This window comes from Benincasa hispida, chromosome 3 (genome assembly GCF_009727055.1).
Source record: "Benincasa hispida cultivar B227 chromosome 3, ASM972705v1, whole genome shotgun sequence".
In the NCBI taxonomy this organism is placed as follows: domain Eukaryota; kingdom Viridiplantae; phylum Streptophyta; class Magnoliopsida; order Cucurbitales; family Cucurbitaceae; genus Benincasa; species Benincasa hispida.
In genome coordinates, this window is record NC_052351.1 from 3,712,385 (window position 1) to 3,726,731 (window position 14,347).

Sequence of the window (14,347 nt, forward strand, 5' to 3'; positions counted from 1 at the left end):
GGTTATGGTAACCGATGAATAAAATGAAAATTATTTTCATTTGGCAAAAGGTTTGGAAAATCCGCAATCAGTGTGAAAACGTAAACGATCGCCTAGTTTGAGAGCCTATACGAAAGTTGCTCATCGTCTAAACGATCGCACGACGTTTCCTAAACAATCGCTTAGCTTTCCTAAACGATCGAATGATCGTCTACCTTTTATTAAAGGATCGTTTAGTAAAACTTACATGATCGTGTAGCTTCATCTAAACGATAAGCACCTTTCCTATACGATAGCTCTTTCTCTCCCATTTGCTTATCGTCTACACGATCTGTCTTTTCTCCTACCTCTACCAAATTCACCAAAGGCCACACTTTGGATTCTCACTCCGAGAATACCAAGCGCGATAGAATTCACGTAGAGGTTTTTTCGCTGCTTCTGATTTCGATGTTTGAAAAGAGTCTTTAACTGGTATGAGAACTATTTCCCTTGTGTTTTATTTTTCGAAACATGTCGTTAATTAGTGTTAATTTTCATAACTATCTGTTAGAATGTATGTGTATATTTCGGTCACGATGAAATCAAAAATATCCGAACATGCTCATGGATGCTCTTCGATAAGAGTTCATTCAGTTTGTAGGAAGTAAAAAAAACATCTCCCTAATAGTTTGATATCAGCAGTGAAAGCTAGGAAACTGTTGAGCAAAGGGTGTGTTGCCTATTTGGCACATGTGATTGTTCTACAGGATAACAGGTTGAAACCTGAAGACATACCAGTAGTGCAGGAGTTCCTTGATGTATTCCCTGAAGAGTTGTTAGGATCGCCACCTAACAGGGAAGTCGAGTTTACTATCAACCTAATTCCAGGTACAGCACCTATTTCATAGGCATCATACAAGAAGGCACCAGCTGAGTTGAAAGAGCTGAAGGTACAGTTACAGGAATTAGTTGATAAGGGGTATGTTAGACCCAGTGTTTCACCCTAGGGAGCGTTGGTCTTATTTGTAAAGAAGAAAGATGGTACCCTCAGGTTGTGTATAGATTATAGATAGTTAAATAAAGTGATGATCGGGAATAAATATCCTTTACCTCGTATAAATGATCTCTTTGATCAGTTAAAGGGAGCTACGGTGTTCTCTAAGATAGACTTGAGACCGGGATACAATCAGTTGAAGGTAAAAGAAGCAGATGTTCCAAAGACTACTTTCAGGACCAGGTATGTGTTGGGTTGTATATCCTAAAACTCACAGTTTGTAAGTTAAACATATTCTATTATCAATAAAGATGTTATTGACGTTTATTCAATAAAACTATTATTGAATATGTGAATTGCACTTATAAAGACTAAATCCAATAAACTAAAGATTCATGGCTATTATTTGAATACATGAACTTTATGTGGAGACATAAGAGTGGATCAAGTTCAGTAATAGCCAAAATAGTATATAGTATACGAATAAGGTTGGGCACCTTATTCTTGTAACACTATCGGATGCAGCCCACTCTGTAGTTGTTACAATTTGTTCTAAAGTGCTACAAACGAAGTGATCCTAACTCGTTCATGTATTGACATAAGGAATGAAGGTGTCCTATGCAATGAGTTTGCATAAGATCGAACCAAGAATTAAGTCATTCTTACTTTATAACGTTGTTTACTATTTAAGACTGACTATTTCAAAGCGATGACCAAGGTTACTTGACCTTAATCGTGAACTAACTATGAACTTCTATTTATTTAGAATTATCCTTAGATTTGCATAAGTGAGGGTTGGCTCAACAGCACCGGCTCAATAAGCCTCCTATTTCAAGGTAAGATCGGGTAGAAAACTAAGGAATTAGGGTGCAAGACGGAATTCACTCATACCCACTTTTAAGGATCGTAGAGAGGTTGTTCCTTAGGTGCTAACTTCGGGTCTTGAACAAGCGGCTCCACCCTCTCATAGGCCTGAGAAGGACTCGGTCTAGTGATTGGATCACAAACCAATTATTCATTAGACGATCAGTGGGGTTTAAGAAGCAAGATGTAATCTTGGGGGTAAACAGCTTTTGACTCAGTCGTTATTACGAACAACTTGTGAAGGGTTAACTTATTAATCATGGTTATCTCGAGTGGATATAATATATCTACAGTGAGGGGGATGCCACTACTGGGCTTTAGTGAAGTGACTCGATAGTTAACGAATGGTGGTTAATTAGGTTAAAGAGTTTAGCCAGTTAATCACGAATCGTTTGAGTCCATGATCTGTAGGTCCATGAGGTCCCCTACTAGCTCATATCGGACTAAACCTTAGAACGATGTGACGAACGAATTTTAAGTGTTCAAATTTGGTTTTTGGAGCAAAGCATTAAATCTATACGATATATTTACCCTAATGTTTAATTGTGAATTACACATAAAGAAAGAGAAAATAAGAGATATTTAAATAAGATTTAAATACCAAGATTATGAATAGGGATTCATATAAATTGGGATTAGTATTGAATTTAATATTAAATTTAATTAATTATTTAATATTAATTTAATTTTAAAATTGATTATTAGAATTAATTTTGAAATTAAATGGAATTAGTCAAAATTGCATTAAAAGTCAATTTGTTGACTAAGCTAGAATTGCAATAAAAGTCAAATTTGTTGACTTTGGACTTTGAAAGTCAAACTTTGACCAAGTTAGTGGAAAGATCCAACATTTGTGAGTGGAAAATACCAACTTTTGCATAGCTAAGTGTTGTCTTCATTTGAAGACACTAGACCCACTAAATCCCACTTTTAGTTAGTGGATTTTTTAGTTTCAAATTCTCATTAAACTCAAAGTTGCATGTTTTGCATATAATGGTCTTTTAAAAAGAGTGTTTAATGAATTTTAACTCTTCTTGGCCAAGTGGAAATTGATGAGGTTATTGATAATCTCATGAGTTGTTTTCCCTCAAAGACTTAACCTTATCCTCTCCAAATTAGTCACTTACCGGATCCTATCATCTCGTTCTTGTTGGAATTGGTGTCCTAATTCTCCCGCAGTCTCGTAGTTTGTAAACATTGTACACATTGTTATGAATAAAATAAGATTTATTTTATTTTGCATTTACTCATATCCAATAAACAAAGCTCCATGGTTATTGTCTGTAAACTTAAGCATGTATATGAGATATATAAGTGAATCATGCCTTAAGTGATAACCTAAAAAGGTCTGTAGTATAAGGATTAAAGAGGGATACATGATCCTTGTGACACTATATAAGTGAATCATACCTTAAGTGATAACCTAAAAAGGTCTGTAGTATAAGGATTAAGGAGGGATACATGATCCTTGTGACACTATGGATACGGCCCGCTTTGTAGAGGATTACAAGTGTTTTGAACTACTACAGATGGTTGATCCTGACCATTCATGTGGAGACATGCGAGCGGGGGTGTCCCATACAAAGAGTTTGTATAAGACCGGACCATGAGATGAATAGTCTCTTTATATAATGTCATTGATACTTGAGACTTATATCTCACCTAAACGACCATAGGTGACATGACCTTAATCCTGAGTGTTTTGAGAACTCCTACAATTGACGGCGGTTCTTTGATTAGTATGGGTGAGAGTGGCCAGATTGCCAACTCAACAAGCCCACCTTTTTGGGGATTTGTCTAATTTGGGAGCTGGGAACTCGGTTACACAAGAGGAAATTCACTCTTTTCCCAAAGTAAGGGTAAGTAGATAGATTGCCCCCTTAAGCGCTGATTCCGTGTCTTTAACATAGTGACCATAGCCTCACTTTGGAAGAGAGAACTCAGTCATAGTAGGACTATGACTTATGTTCATTAGAGGGATCAGTGGTACTTAAGGAGTTAGATGTAATTACAGGGGCATAACGTAAATTGGCCCAGTTGTACTTACCTGTGAAGGGTTATCGCATTTTTTATTGGTTGATATGGACACAAAATATATCTATAGTAAGAAGAGTGCAGTTGTCGATCTTTAGTAGAATGTCCGGCATTTAACGGATGCTGGATCCCGTTACTAAAGAGTTTAGTCAGTTATTCACGTATCATTGGAGCTTCAAGCTACAGGTCCATAAGGACCCCTTGATAGCTCAATGGATTCAAGTTGAGAATCAGTTCTTGGGGTTGATTTGAAATGTTCAAATTGACTAGAGGAAATTCAATTATATATGATATAATTGGTGTGATGTATGAGATACATCAAGTGGAGGATTAATGTAAATATGATTTACATTAAGTACCTTAAAATAGAAAAAGAAGTATGGTTTATATGTTTCATGAGATGAAATATTAAAACTATAGGTTATAAATATAATATGGTAAGTTGGTTATCATATTTATTTATAATAATATTAATTATTTGATAATTATTTCTTTCTCTCTAATAACCAATTGAGTGGGAGGTTATTAGTGGTTTTATGGTAACCGTGAGATAAAAGGAAAAATGTTTTCCTAAAATTAGTAGTTACTCAATTCGAAAAAGAAACTTATGGCATTGCTATCAAGTGAAAGTGTTTCACTAAATGATAGCTATTAGAGAGACTAAACGAATGTCGAGTGTTACTATACGATAGTTCACTCAGCTGGTCGTAGCTAAATGATCGGAAGGCATTGTCTATATGATAGGCTGCCATCTTCTACACGATTGAGCACACGTCTATACGATAGACTATGTCATCTCCCACTTGCTCAATCGTCTACACGATTATTGTTCCTCCAATCTCTTCCTCTAACCAAGTCCATACAGAGCCCACAACTCCTGGATTCTCACACCGAGAATACCAAGGTAACCATTGTGGTGGTGTCCTCACTCAACTCGATTGAGTACGAGGTTTTAGAGGTCGTTCGTTGGGTTCGCGACTTTTGGTTGTTCGTGTTGTTCGTGTGGTGTTTGCTGTTGATCGTGTTGTTGCACCGATCGTTGTGTTCGAGCATTCGTGTATTGTTGTCTTGGACGCTTAGAGAGTGATCAAGGGAGATTGAAGAATGGTTCTTCAAAGGTATGTATACTCTTTCCCTTGATCTTATCTTGTTAGCATGTTGTAATTCTAGTTGTTGCATGACCAGTTAGTTTCCGTTTTGTGACTGTAATTGTGTATGTTCAGTTTCGAATGAAATTTGGAACGATTCTTCCGCTGCTCATGGAAATCTTCGTGTCTGATTTCCTTCAGTTCTAATGTCGAAGAATAGTCGGGAAGACTCTAGTGGTGGTCTATGAACCATTCTTGAGGAGATTGGAGCTAATTTGGAGAAGATTCAAAGTCTACAAAGGTTGTATTCTTTTCCCCCTTTTATTTGTTTCAATTGCATGCTTATCTTTGTAACTAACCTAATTAAAGTACTTTAGATCTGTTTTTTTTTTCGTTATGCATGTGTTCGTTCCATCAGTATGGACATTATGAGTTTTTAGTAATGCCATTTAGTTTGAAAAATGCCTTTGCGATATTCATGGACCTTATGAACAGGATATTCCATCCCTATCTAGATCAGTTTGTGATAGTCTTTATTGATGATATTCTGGTTTATTCCAGTAGTAGAGAAGAGCATGTGGAACATCTGAGGACAGTGTTGCAAATGTTACGAGAAAAGACGTTATATACTAAGTTTAGCAAGTGTTATTTCTAGTTAGCTCAAGTTGTATTTCTGGGCCATGTAGTTTAAGTAGTAGGAGTCAGCCTGGATCCCCAGAAAACAGAAGTGATAGTTAAATGGGAGTGACCCACTACTATATCTGAGGTACGTAGTTTTCTGGGTTTGGCGGGTTATTACAGAAGATTCGTGGGGGGCTTCTCCAAGATAGCTTTTCCCTTAACTAACCTGACTAGGAAAGACGTGAAGCTTGTGTGGTCGTTGGAATGTGAGCAAAGTTTTCAGGAGTTGAAGTAGACATTAATATCAACACCAGTGCTTACTTTACCTACTCTAGGTAAAGAGTTTGAGATTTACTGTGATGCATCCCAACAGGGATTAGGTTGTGTGCTGATGCAAGAAGGAAAGGTAGTAGCCTATGCTTCCCGTTAGTTAAAGAAGCATGAGTGTAATTACCCTACGCATGATTTGAAGTTAGCAGTTGTAGTTCTAGCTCTTAAGCTATGGAGACATTACTTGTTTGGTGAGCGTTGCCACATTTTCACTAATCATAAGAGTTTAAAGTATATCTTTGATTAGAAAAAGTTGAACATGAGACAAAGAAAATTGTTAAGGTTAATCAAGAATTACGATTGTACTATTGAGTACCATCCACGGAAAGCAAATATGGTGACTGATGCTCTAAGCAGGAAATCGGAAACAGTTAAAGTTATTATATGTTCAATGCAAGGGTTGCTATTACATGAGTTAAGAAATGCCAAGGTTATTCTAGCAGTTGGCTAGACATGAGGTTTGTTAGCTTCATTTTAGATACGAACTACCTTAGTTCATGACATTTTACGTGAACAGTTAGGAGATTCTGATCTCCAAAAGATAGCTAAAGAGGTAGGTAAAGGCCTGAGGATTGATTATCAGCTAAGAGTAGATGAAGTTTTACTCAAGGAAGGCAGGGTATATGTACCTAATGCCTTAGCACTTAAACAGGCTATTCTAGAAGAGACACACAACTCAACTTATGCTATGCATCTAGGTAGTATGAAGATGTATAAAACATTAAGAAAGACGTACTGGTGGCCTGGTATGAAAATAGAGATAACAGAGTTTGTTGATAAGTGTCTAATTTTTCAGTAGGTTAAACCTAAGCGGCAAAGGCCGACAAGATTACGTAATCCACTCCTAGTGCCAGAGTAGAAGTGGGAGCATATCAAAATGGATTTCTTATTTTATTTGCCTAGAACACCATCAGGTTATGATGGAATATGGGTAATTATTGATAGGTTGACCAAGACGGCTAAGTTTGTTCAAGTTAAGATCACTTTTACTCTAGACAGACTGGCTAAGTTGTATGTAGACAAGATTGTGAGTTAGTTTGGAGCTCCAGTGACGATAGTGTCAGATCGAGATCTGAGGTTTACTTTGCAGTTCTGGCTTAGTTTATAGAAAGCTTTGGGTATTAAGTTGCATTTCAGTATAGCTTTTCATCCACAAACAGATAGTCAAACAGAGCGGACGATCCAGACACTGAGGACATGTGTATTGCAGTTCGAGGGAAGTTGGGATACGCACTTTTCGTTGATCGAATTTGTCAATAACTTGTAGAAATACAAGTTATTGTATCTCTTTCATTTAAAAGAATAAAGAAAATGTATGAAATTATGACACTTGTACCAAAGAATTCATACAAAAATCAAATTATGCGATCATACAATTTCAACATCTGACATAACTGAATTAAGGGCTGATATTGCTATCTTTATACAAAAAACTTGCTAACGCAACCAGGCGAACACATGATCACATGAACCAAGCACCCACTAATGCGATCAAGCAAGAGCTATCAGATACAAACATATGATCGCATAACCAGCTATGGTGATAAAGCATGACATGGGCGGTAGGAGTCAAATCACATATTGAGTTAGTGGCTGACAAGAGGACTTCGTTGAAGATTCAATGAACTTCTGATGCGTTGTAGGCAACGTGTCAGAGTATGGAATTTAATGCATCCCATCAGCACAATCATGACTAGGAGAAAAGAAATTCAAACGTTACAATATGAATACATATTCATTCTATCCTTTAGTTATTTTATCCATCACTATCATGCGTAGCTAAATTGTCTAATGGTTTGAGAAGTATGTAGTTAGCACTGCTAAGCAACAAGAGAAACATGCGATCAACTTATTTTATGTATGCTCATATCTGCTACTTGGATAAATTGAAGGATTGTTCTAAGTAAATTTAATCTGAGTTTGAAAGAATTTAGATTTGGAACTCATAAAACAAGAGGAGATGTTCTTTAGAAATAAGTATACCTCTTGCACATTGCACTCATCGTATGCATCTTAGAGATAAGATAATGTGGCCAGATACACTGAAAAGTGATGATCGTAACATTGAGTGTATTGCTTGAACGCATAGTCCATTGAGTTGTTTAAGAAATAGTGAAAATTCTTCTCAACCCTATTATCGCATATCTATCACCAACAACCATAATCTACGTTGTTTCACTTGAGCCTAATTTTCATTGCATAGAATTTAGAATTAGAATAGCACTTCTAATCAACCCCTTGTTTGAACATTTCGATTTATAGTAAGATCGTATTTTTAGTTTCATTGCACATTTACAAGCAATCTCTGAGTTTGACCCTGGACTTATCAGGACTCTGGTTGAATTTGCACTTAGGTTCTACCAGATAAAACAAAGCGTTATAACCTCATAGATCTTACTCATTTCATCGCATGTTACGAATGCATCATTTATGTATAATAACAGTTATCATTCCAGTATTGGAATGGCTCCATATGAGGCTTTATATGGAAGACCTTGTAGAACACCTGTGTGTTGGAATGAGGTCGGAGAAAGGAAACTAATAGGCCTGGAACTTGTTCGGCAGAAGTCAAATAGTGTTAAGCTTATCAGAGAAAATCTTAAGATAGCCTGAGACAGACAAAAGAGTTATGTTGACAAGCGAAAAAGAGAATCAGAATTCGAGGTCGGTGATTAGGTATTTCTTAAGATATCTCCGGGGAAATGAATTCTTAGATTTGGCAAGAAAGGAAAATTAAGTCCAAGGTATATTGGACCTTATCAGATAGTGGAGAGAGTTGGGCCAGCAGCTTACAAGTTAAATTTACCTCCAAAACTATCTCGCATACAAGATGTTTTCCATGTATTGATGTTGAGAAAATACGTTCTAGATCCTACTCATGTGTTGTTAGAGCAACCAGTGTAGTTAAAGGAAAATCTGACTTATGAAGAAGAACCAGTAGAAATTTTTGACAAGAAAGAGCAAGTGTTAAGAAACAAGACAACACCCTTGCAAAGAGAAGGTGAAAAAGCGCCGCCGAAGCAGCATAAGCAAGCTTCTATTGCTATGCAACAATAGAGTAGGATAGGTGAAGGCACTATGGAGAAATCATGGAATTGAAGAAGCCACCTGGGAAACTGAGGAGAAAATGAGGAGTAAATACTCTCAGTTATTTAGTTGATGGACTTGCAGCAAATTTGAGGACAAAATTTCATAAGGGGGAGGTAAATGTAAACCCCGAGCCTATTTTCCCTACATAAGTATATTCATTAACATGTTAAGTATGTTAAGCATGAGTTAATGTTATGTTGTAGGGAAGGGCATGAAAATGATTAAGGAAGAAAGGAAAAAAAAGTTCCAAGTGTTGAAATATCTAGCTCTTAGGCGGTAATTCAAAGGGCAACGGATGAAAAAAAAAATTGGCTAAGTATGGAAGTCAAGAATGGCCATGCGTTGGAAATTTTGAGGCATTGGCCCATGAAGCTTAGGGTGTGCGCCAGCCAAGGCTTGTAGAGGTTATTTAGAGTTGTAGCAGGTGTGGATCATGCCATGAAGATGGGTGTGGCTATGAGATTAGGCATTGGCCAAGCATGAGTTGCGAGCAAGGAAGGCTTTAGGCTAGGCATTGGGCGCAAGGCATGCCAAGGCATATGATGGTCGAAAGGGGCATGCAGCCAGAAGAGGCATGCGATGGCCGAGAGGGGCATGCAGCCAAAAGAGGTATGCGATTGTACTTAGGCTACGCGATGACGCTAGCAAGGGAGCTATGCGATGAGGTTGAGCCTTGTGTTAGTTAAGTCTATGCATTGTTCAAATAAAGACCACAACAAAGGAAAGAAGGCGTTGGCATTTGACCAAGTAAGGGGCTAGTTGAGTTGAAGCCATGCGTAGGCCAAGGGTCATGCGTTGATTGTGCCAAGCAAGGGTAAAGCTATGCGTTGATCAAACGGTGGTTAGCAGCTCAGTCACAAGTTATAATGGACTAGCTATCAAGCTTAAGGGAATTAATCCCACTTAAGGATGATTTGGCAGCTTAAAAATGCTTGAAAACATGCAAAGATTGGTATAAAATGAGAGCTTCAGTTAAAAGGCTCAGTTTAAGCTCTTTACTCATGCTAATGAGGTGATTCCATAGTCATTTGAAAGCTTGGTGAGCCTAGTTGATGTCTTAAGGCTGCCAAACGAAATCTCTATAGGAACCGAGCTGAAAACTGAAGATTTTGCAAGAAGGCCAAGCTTTTGAATGAATATGGGCCAGAGGTGAAAATTGAAATATTCCGGTCAAACCACGAAAAATTTTGAGCTCAAATCTTAAGGTAAGCTAGTAAACAAGTTTGTAGAAGGAAATTTTCTGAGATAAGGTCTGGATAGTAAGTTATTCGAGCTTAAAATTGAATCTGGAAATTTTGAATAAACAGACTGTTGCTTGGGCTGAACAAACAGGCAGCTCACTAGGCTGACGTGCGTGCATGGGCAAGGTTGAGCGCCAGCATGCGTTAAGCTATGTGTTGGGTTGTGTAGGTGTGTGCTGAAGGCTTGGATGCATGAGGGGTAGTGTGTGCATTGATGTGTGACTGAAAGAGCGCCTAGGAACTGCGGTTACCGCATGGGTGTGTGTGATGATGATGTGTGTTGGCCACATAGCAAAGGCTTAAACTTCAAGGAATTTTCTAAGTGTTAAATGCATAGCAAGGTATGCGTTATTATGAAAGCATCTTATGGTAGGCTGAATGTGAGTTCATTTATGGAAGTTAACCTCATATAGAGGCTAGTGCTAGGAACTAAGCATGTTGCTCATGTTCACAGAGTTAACACCAATAAGAAAGGCTTATCAACCCTAGGAGGAAGGCTCAAAGGCTGTGAGTGACAAAATTGATGTTTTTCAAATGTTTTAGTAACACATGCTTAAGAAATGTTTAGACTTATGCTTGTTTCATGAAAGCCATTAACGCATGCTAGGTCTTAAAGAAGTTTATGAGAATGACTTAAGTATTTCATTACTTATTAGTTCAAAGAGCATGCATTAGAAATGATACTTATTAGCAAAAATGTTGAAGCACATGACTTACGATGCTATGCTTTCAAAGTATGATTTACTTCAAAGTATGAATTTTATGATAAATGTTAGAACCCAATATTAAAGGACGATATGAAGGTATCTGGGCAGTAGTACCTAAGATATGATGGTACTTAGTAATAACCACATGCATGTAAGTACATTCGGCATTGGTTATGTTGAAATCCACACCAACTAAGGTTTAATGTTGAGGGATTGAGCAAAAGGGTTCTCTCTCAAGTTATGTTTTAAGCTATGCTATGATGAAAGTTTGAAGTATGAGTTTGCTTAGCAAACTTTAGTTTTAAAGCATATTGTTTATGTTTTATTAGTCACGCACTGGGTTAGTAGCTCACTTATTTAAATGTTTTCCTTCTCCCAGGTAGTAGTCATCTCCCCGGAGGATTTGCACTGTTGCTCTACCACTTAAAGACATGGTTGAAGAAAAGTCTAGGTGTTTACCTTGCAATTAACTATACACATGTATTGCATATTAGGGACTAGTTTTGAGGGTGGGATCCACTAAACCTTGTTTCTATATATATGTTATGAATGTGCTATGTATGGAACCCTGAAATTGTTTCAAATGTTTTAAGTTCCGCTAACTCTTGAATTTTAAAATGTTATTCCAGGGTTTCCTAAGTTAAACAGGTTAGGCAATATGTGCCACAAAAGGGTTGGTAACTGCCGCCGTCACTTTCTCTTTTGGGTTAAGAGATTAATCTGGGAAAGAGTGACACAAAAGGCCAAAATTCATTAATTTTCAAATCTTGGACTAATCTTCATTTGGACCCCTACAAAAGGATTGTTACTCAAAAAACCCCGATGAGGAAGCCACAAATCAGTATTAAGCCATATGTATCCAATCGTGGCCCTCCAACTGAGTAATTTTCATTCATGCTTAGCATTACCCTTCGCCAATGAGTGTCATCCATATTATTCAGATATCATCCAATTCAATTAGCCTATTTACCTTACATTTAATAGTAAATAACAAATCTCGGCGATAACTTCCAGCCAATAGAACCAAACTATATATATATATATATATATATATAATAAAATAAAAGGGAGGAGGAGCTCTTCTTTACTGGCCAAGTAGAGTCTTCCTTTCTTTTTTTCCAATCATAATGTGCACAAAATTAAATCACGCCAGTAAAGGAGACTTTGGTGAATAATACGTCCTACCAAATATGAAGTACAACTTACGTAAGTTGTTTTGGAAAAGAAGTTGATAGTATTTCGCTTTCACATAATGCAGCTGACCTAATACTCAACAACACAAATTTACGTAATATTTTAAAGATTGCATTCATAATAAACCTTGAGATTTGTATTGATAAAATAAAGGCAACAATTATCCAAGATATAAAAATAAATTAATAAATATTATGCCAACTAACATTACTCAACTAATTAATATATGCATCTTCAACTAAAAGGTCAAAAATTTAAATCTTCCTCACAAATTAAATTCGGAATAAAAAAATAAAAGAAAATACCATATATGGGAGAGAAAATCATGATAAACTTTTGTATTGGATGATATGTTAGTCATCTCATCATAGACAAAAGATGATTAATACCCAGTCTCAACCGCACCTGCTGGGCCTTGTGCTGTACTGTACTTTGTTCAGCACGTACTCGGAATTTGATCTCACAATCATCAATACTCTACACAATAGTTCCATAAACAGAGGTAAAGTTTCCAAACACGAGAATAAAGATAAACCTTGTCGGCACCCAGTAATAACTAAATACTATTCAATTACCCGCGAAAAAAATATCTGACATCAGAGCCTTCTCTTTCATAGAGATACCATGAGGGTGACAGACAAACATAAGACCTCAACTTTTCTACAAAGGGTGAGAAAGAATAATCAACCTATTATACCTTCACCTTGCCCCATTGATTGATGTACACAAGGATCTAAGAATACAATTCCCTAGCCACCAAAACAAGCCTAAGGGTTCATCTACCCACGGGATCAATGTTGAACATATCAGTCACTGTATCTTTTGAACTAGTTACCAGCTTCCTTTGGGCTCTTGTTGTCCATTGTTACCTCATTGGCTTCTGCATCATTGAGTGTCTCCTCACTAGTGGTAGATTTTGATTTTATATTGATATTTTCCTCAGATTTCGACAGATCTGAAGAATCCAGTTTATCATGATCATTGGTTGGTGCGGGAACTTGTCCAACAGCAGCTTCTTTACTAATCAATGCATCTGCGGATGAAGAGGGTTCTGTGGCATCTGGTTCAGTAGCCTCTGAAACGACTGTAGCTTCCCCATTTGGAAGTATTAAAGACGAACCTTCTTCATCATTTGAGGTCTCCCTCCATTCGACCCACTCAGGCGGCTTATCAGTCTCGTTGGCTACTATTTCTTTTGAATTGCTTGATACATTGCGTGAGTTTTCTGATGTCCTTTGTGATTCTGGAGAGGATGTTGCAGTGTCCTCCAAATCATCATCTTCACCAACAATAACATCATCACCACCATCATCCACGACTCCAGTCTCTTTAACACCAGGAGAAGGAGAAGCAAGCAAACCAGTTGTACGATCATTTGAAATTAAATCATTCTCAAAAGCAAACCAATTCGAATTTGTAAAGAGAGAGCCACTGTATGAAACAGAAAAACATTTTAATTAATTGTCTGATTAGAAATTGGGAGAAATTTTTAGGGCATGGACATATGCCACTGCTGGAAAAAGAATAAGCTCTGCTAAATTTTATTATATTGACCAACTTCAACTAAAAAAAATACCAAATGCCTAGAATATCAGTGCTAAGAGAAACAAAAAGAGAGACAAGATGTACTAATTTAGAAACAAAATATATAAATAAAATGGGTCGAGATATTATTTTGGAGACAATATTAAAACGAGGATAAAATCCTAATAAACAGACATTCTTGCGCTAACCTCAATCACCCACCAGATATCAACCCCTATGTGTTCTCACATACTAGTCGTTTTTCCCATTTCCACAAATAAAGTCCCTTCGTTCTCCAACCCTTCCCTTCTCTTCATCACTAAACCAACCATCTACCGTCTCACTCTTCTTTGGTTTCATTTCATCTCCTGGTTTCACCTTTTATTTTTTATTGTTTATTTTTCCCTAGTACAAATATCAACCCCTTGCTCATTTTTAATAAATGCATCCGTAAAAGAATTTGGTTACTATCACATTACCTTTTCTTTTTTTTCTTTTTTTTTTTCGGGGGGGGGGAGAAAAAACCAAATTACATATGGCAACCATTTGTTATAAAAGAAATATCATAAGGAAACCGAATTTACCTACCTTTCCTGGTCATCACCTAGACGCAGAGAGGATATAACAACTTCTGCAGATTCATCATCAAAATAAACATCCTGCAAAAGCTCTACATCAGGAGACACTTCTACATTCAAAAGA

The 14,347-nt window shown here is 37.0% G+C and overlaps 1 protein-coding gene across 2 annotated transcripts in view; it reads right to left on the bottom strand.

The window, feature by feature from the left end:
* Nucleotides 1–12,668: 12,668 nt before the first annotated feature.
* The window catches only part of LOC120073245 (serine/threonine-protein phosphatase 6 regulatory subunit 2), a 28,963-nt gene continuing 27,284 nt past the window's right edge, over nucleotides 12,669–14,347 (bottom strand). The window contains exons 18-19 of one of the 2 annotated variants that reach the window (XM_039025971.1): nucleotides 14,234–14,304; nucleotides 12,669–13,552 (exon numbers count right to left, since the gene is read on the bottom strand). In XM_039025971.1, the coding sequence (XP_038881899.1) occupies nucleotides 12,949–13,552; nucleotides 14,234–14,304 (675 nt within the window). In that variant the 3' untranslated portion in view covers nucleotides 12,669–12,948. Of the gene's footprint in view, nucleotides 13,553–14,229; nucleotides 14,305–14,347 lie in introns of both variants that reach the window. The other variant, XM_039025972.1, reaches the window with a different exon arrangement.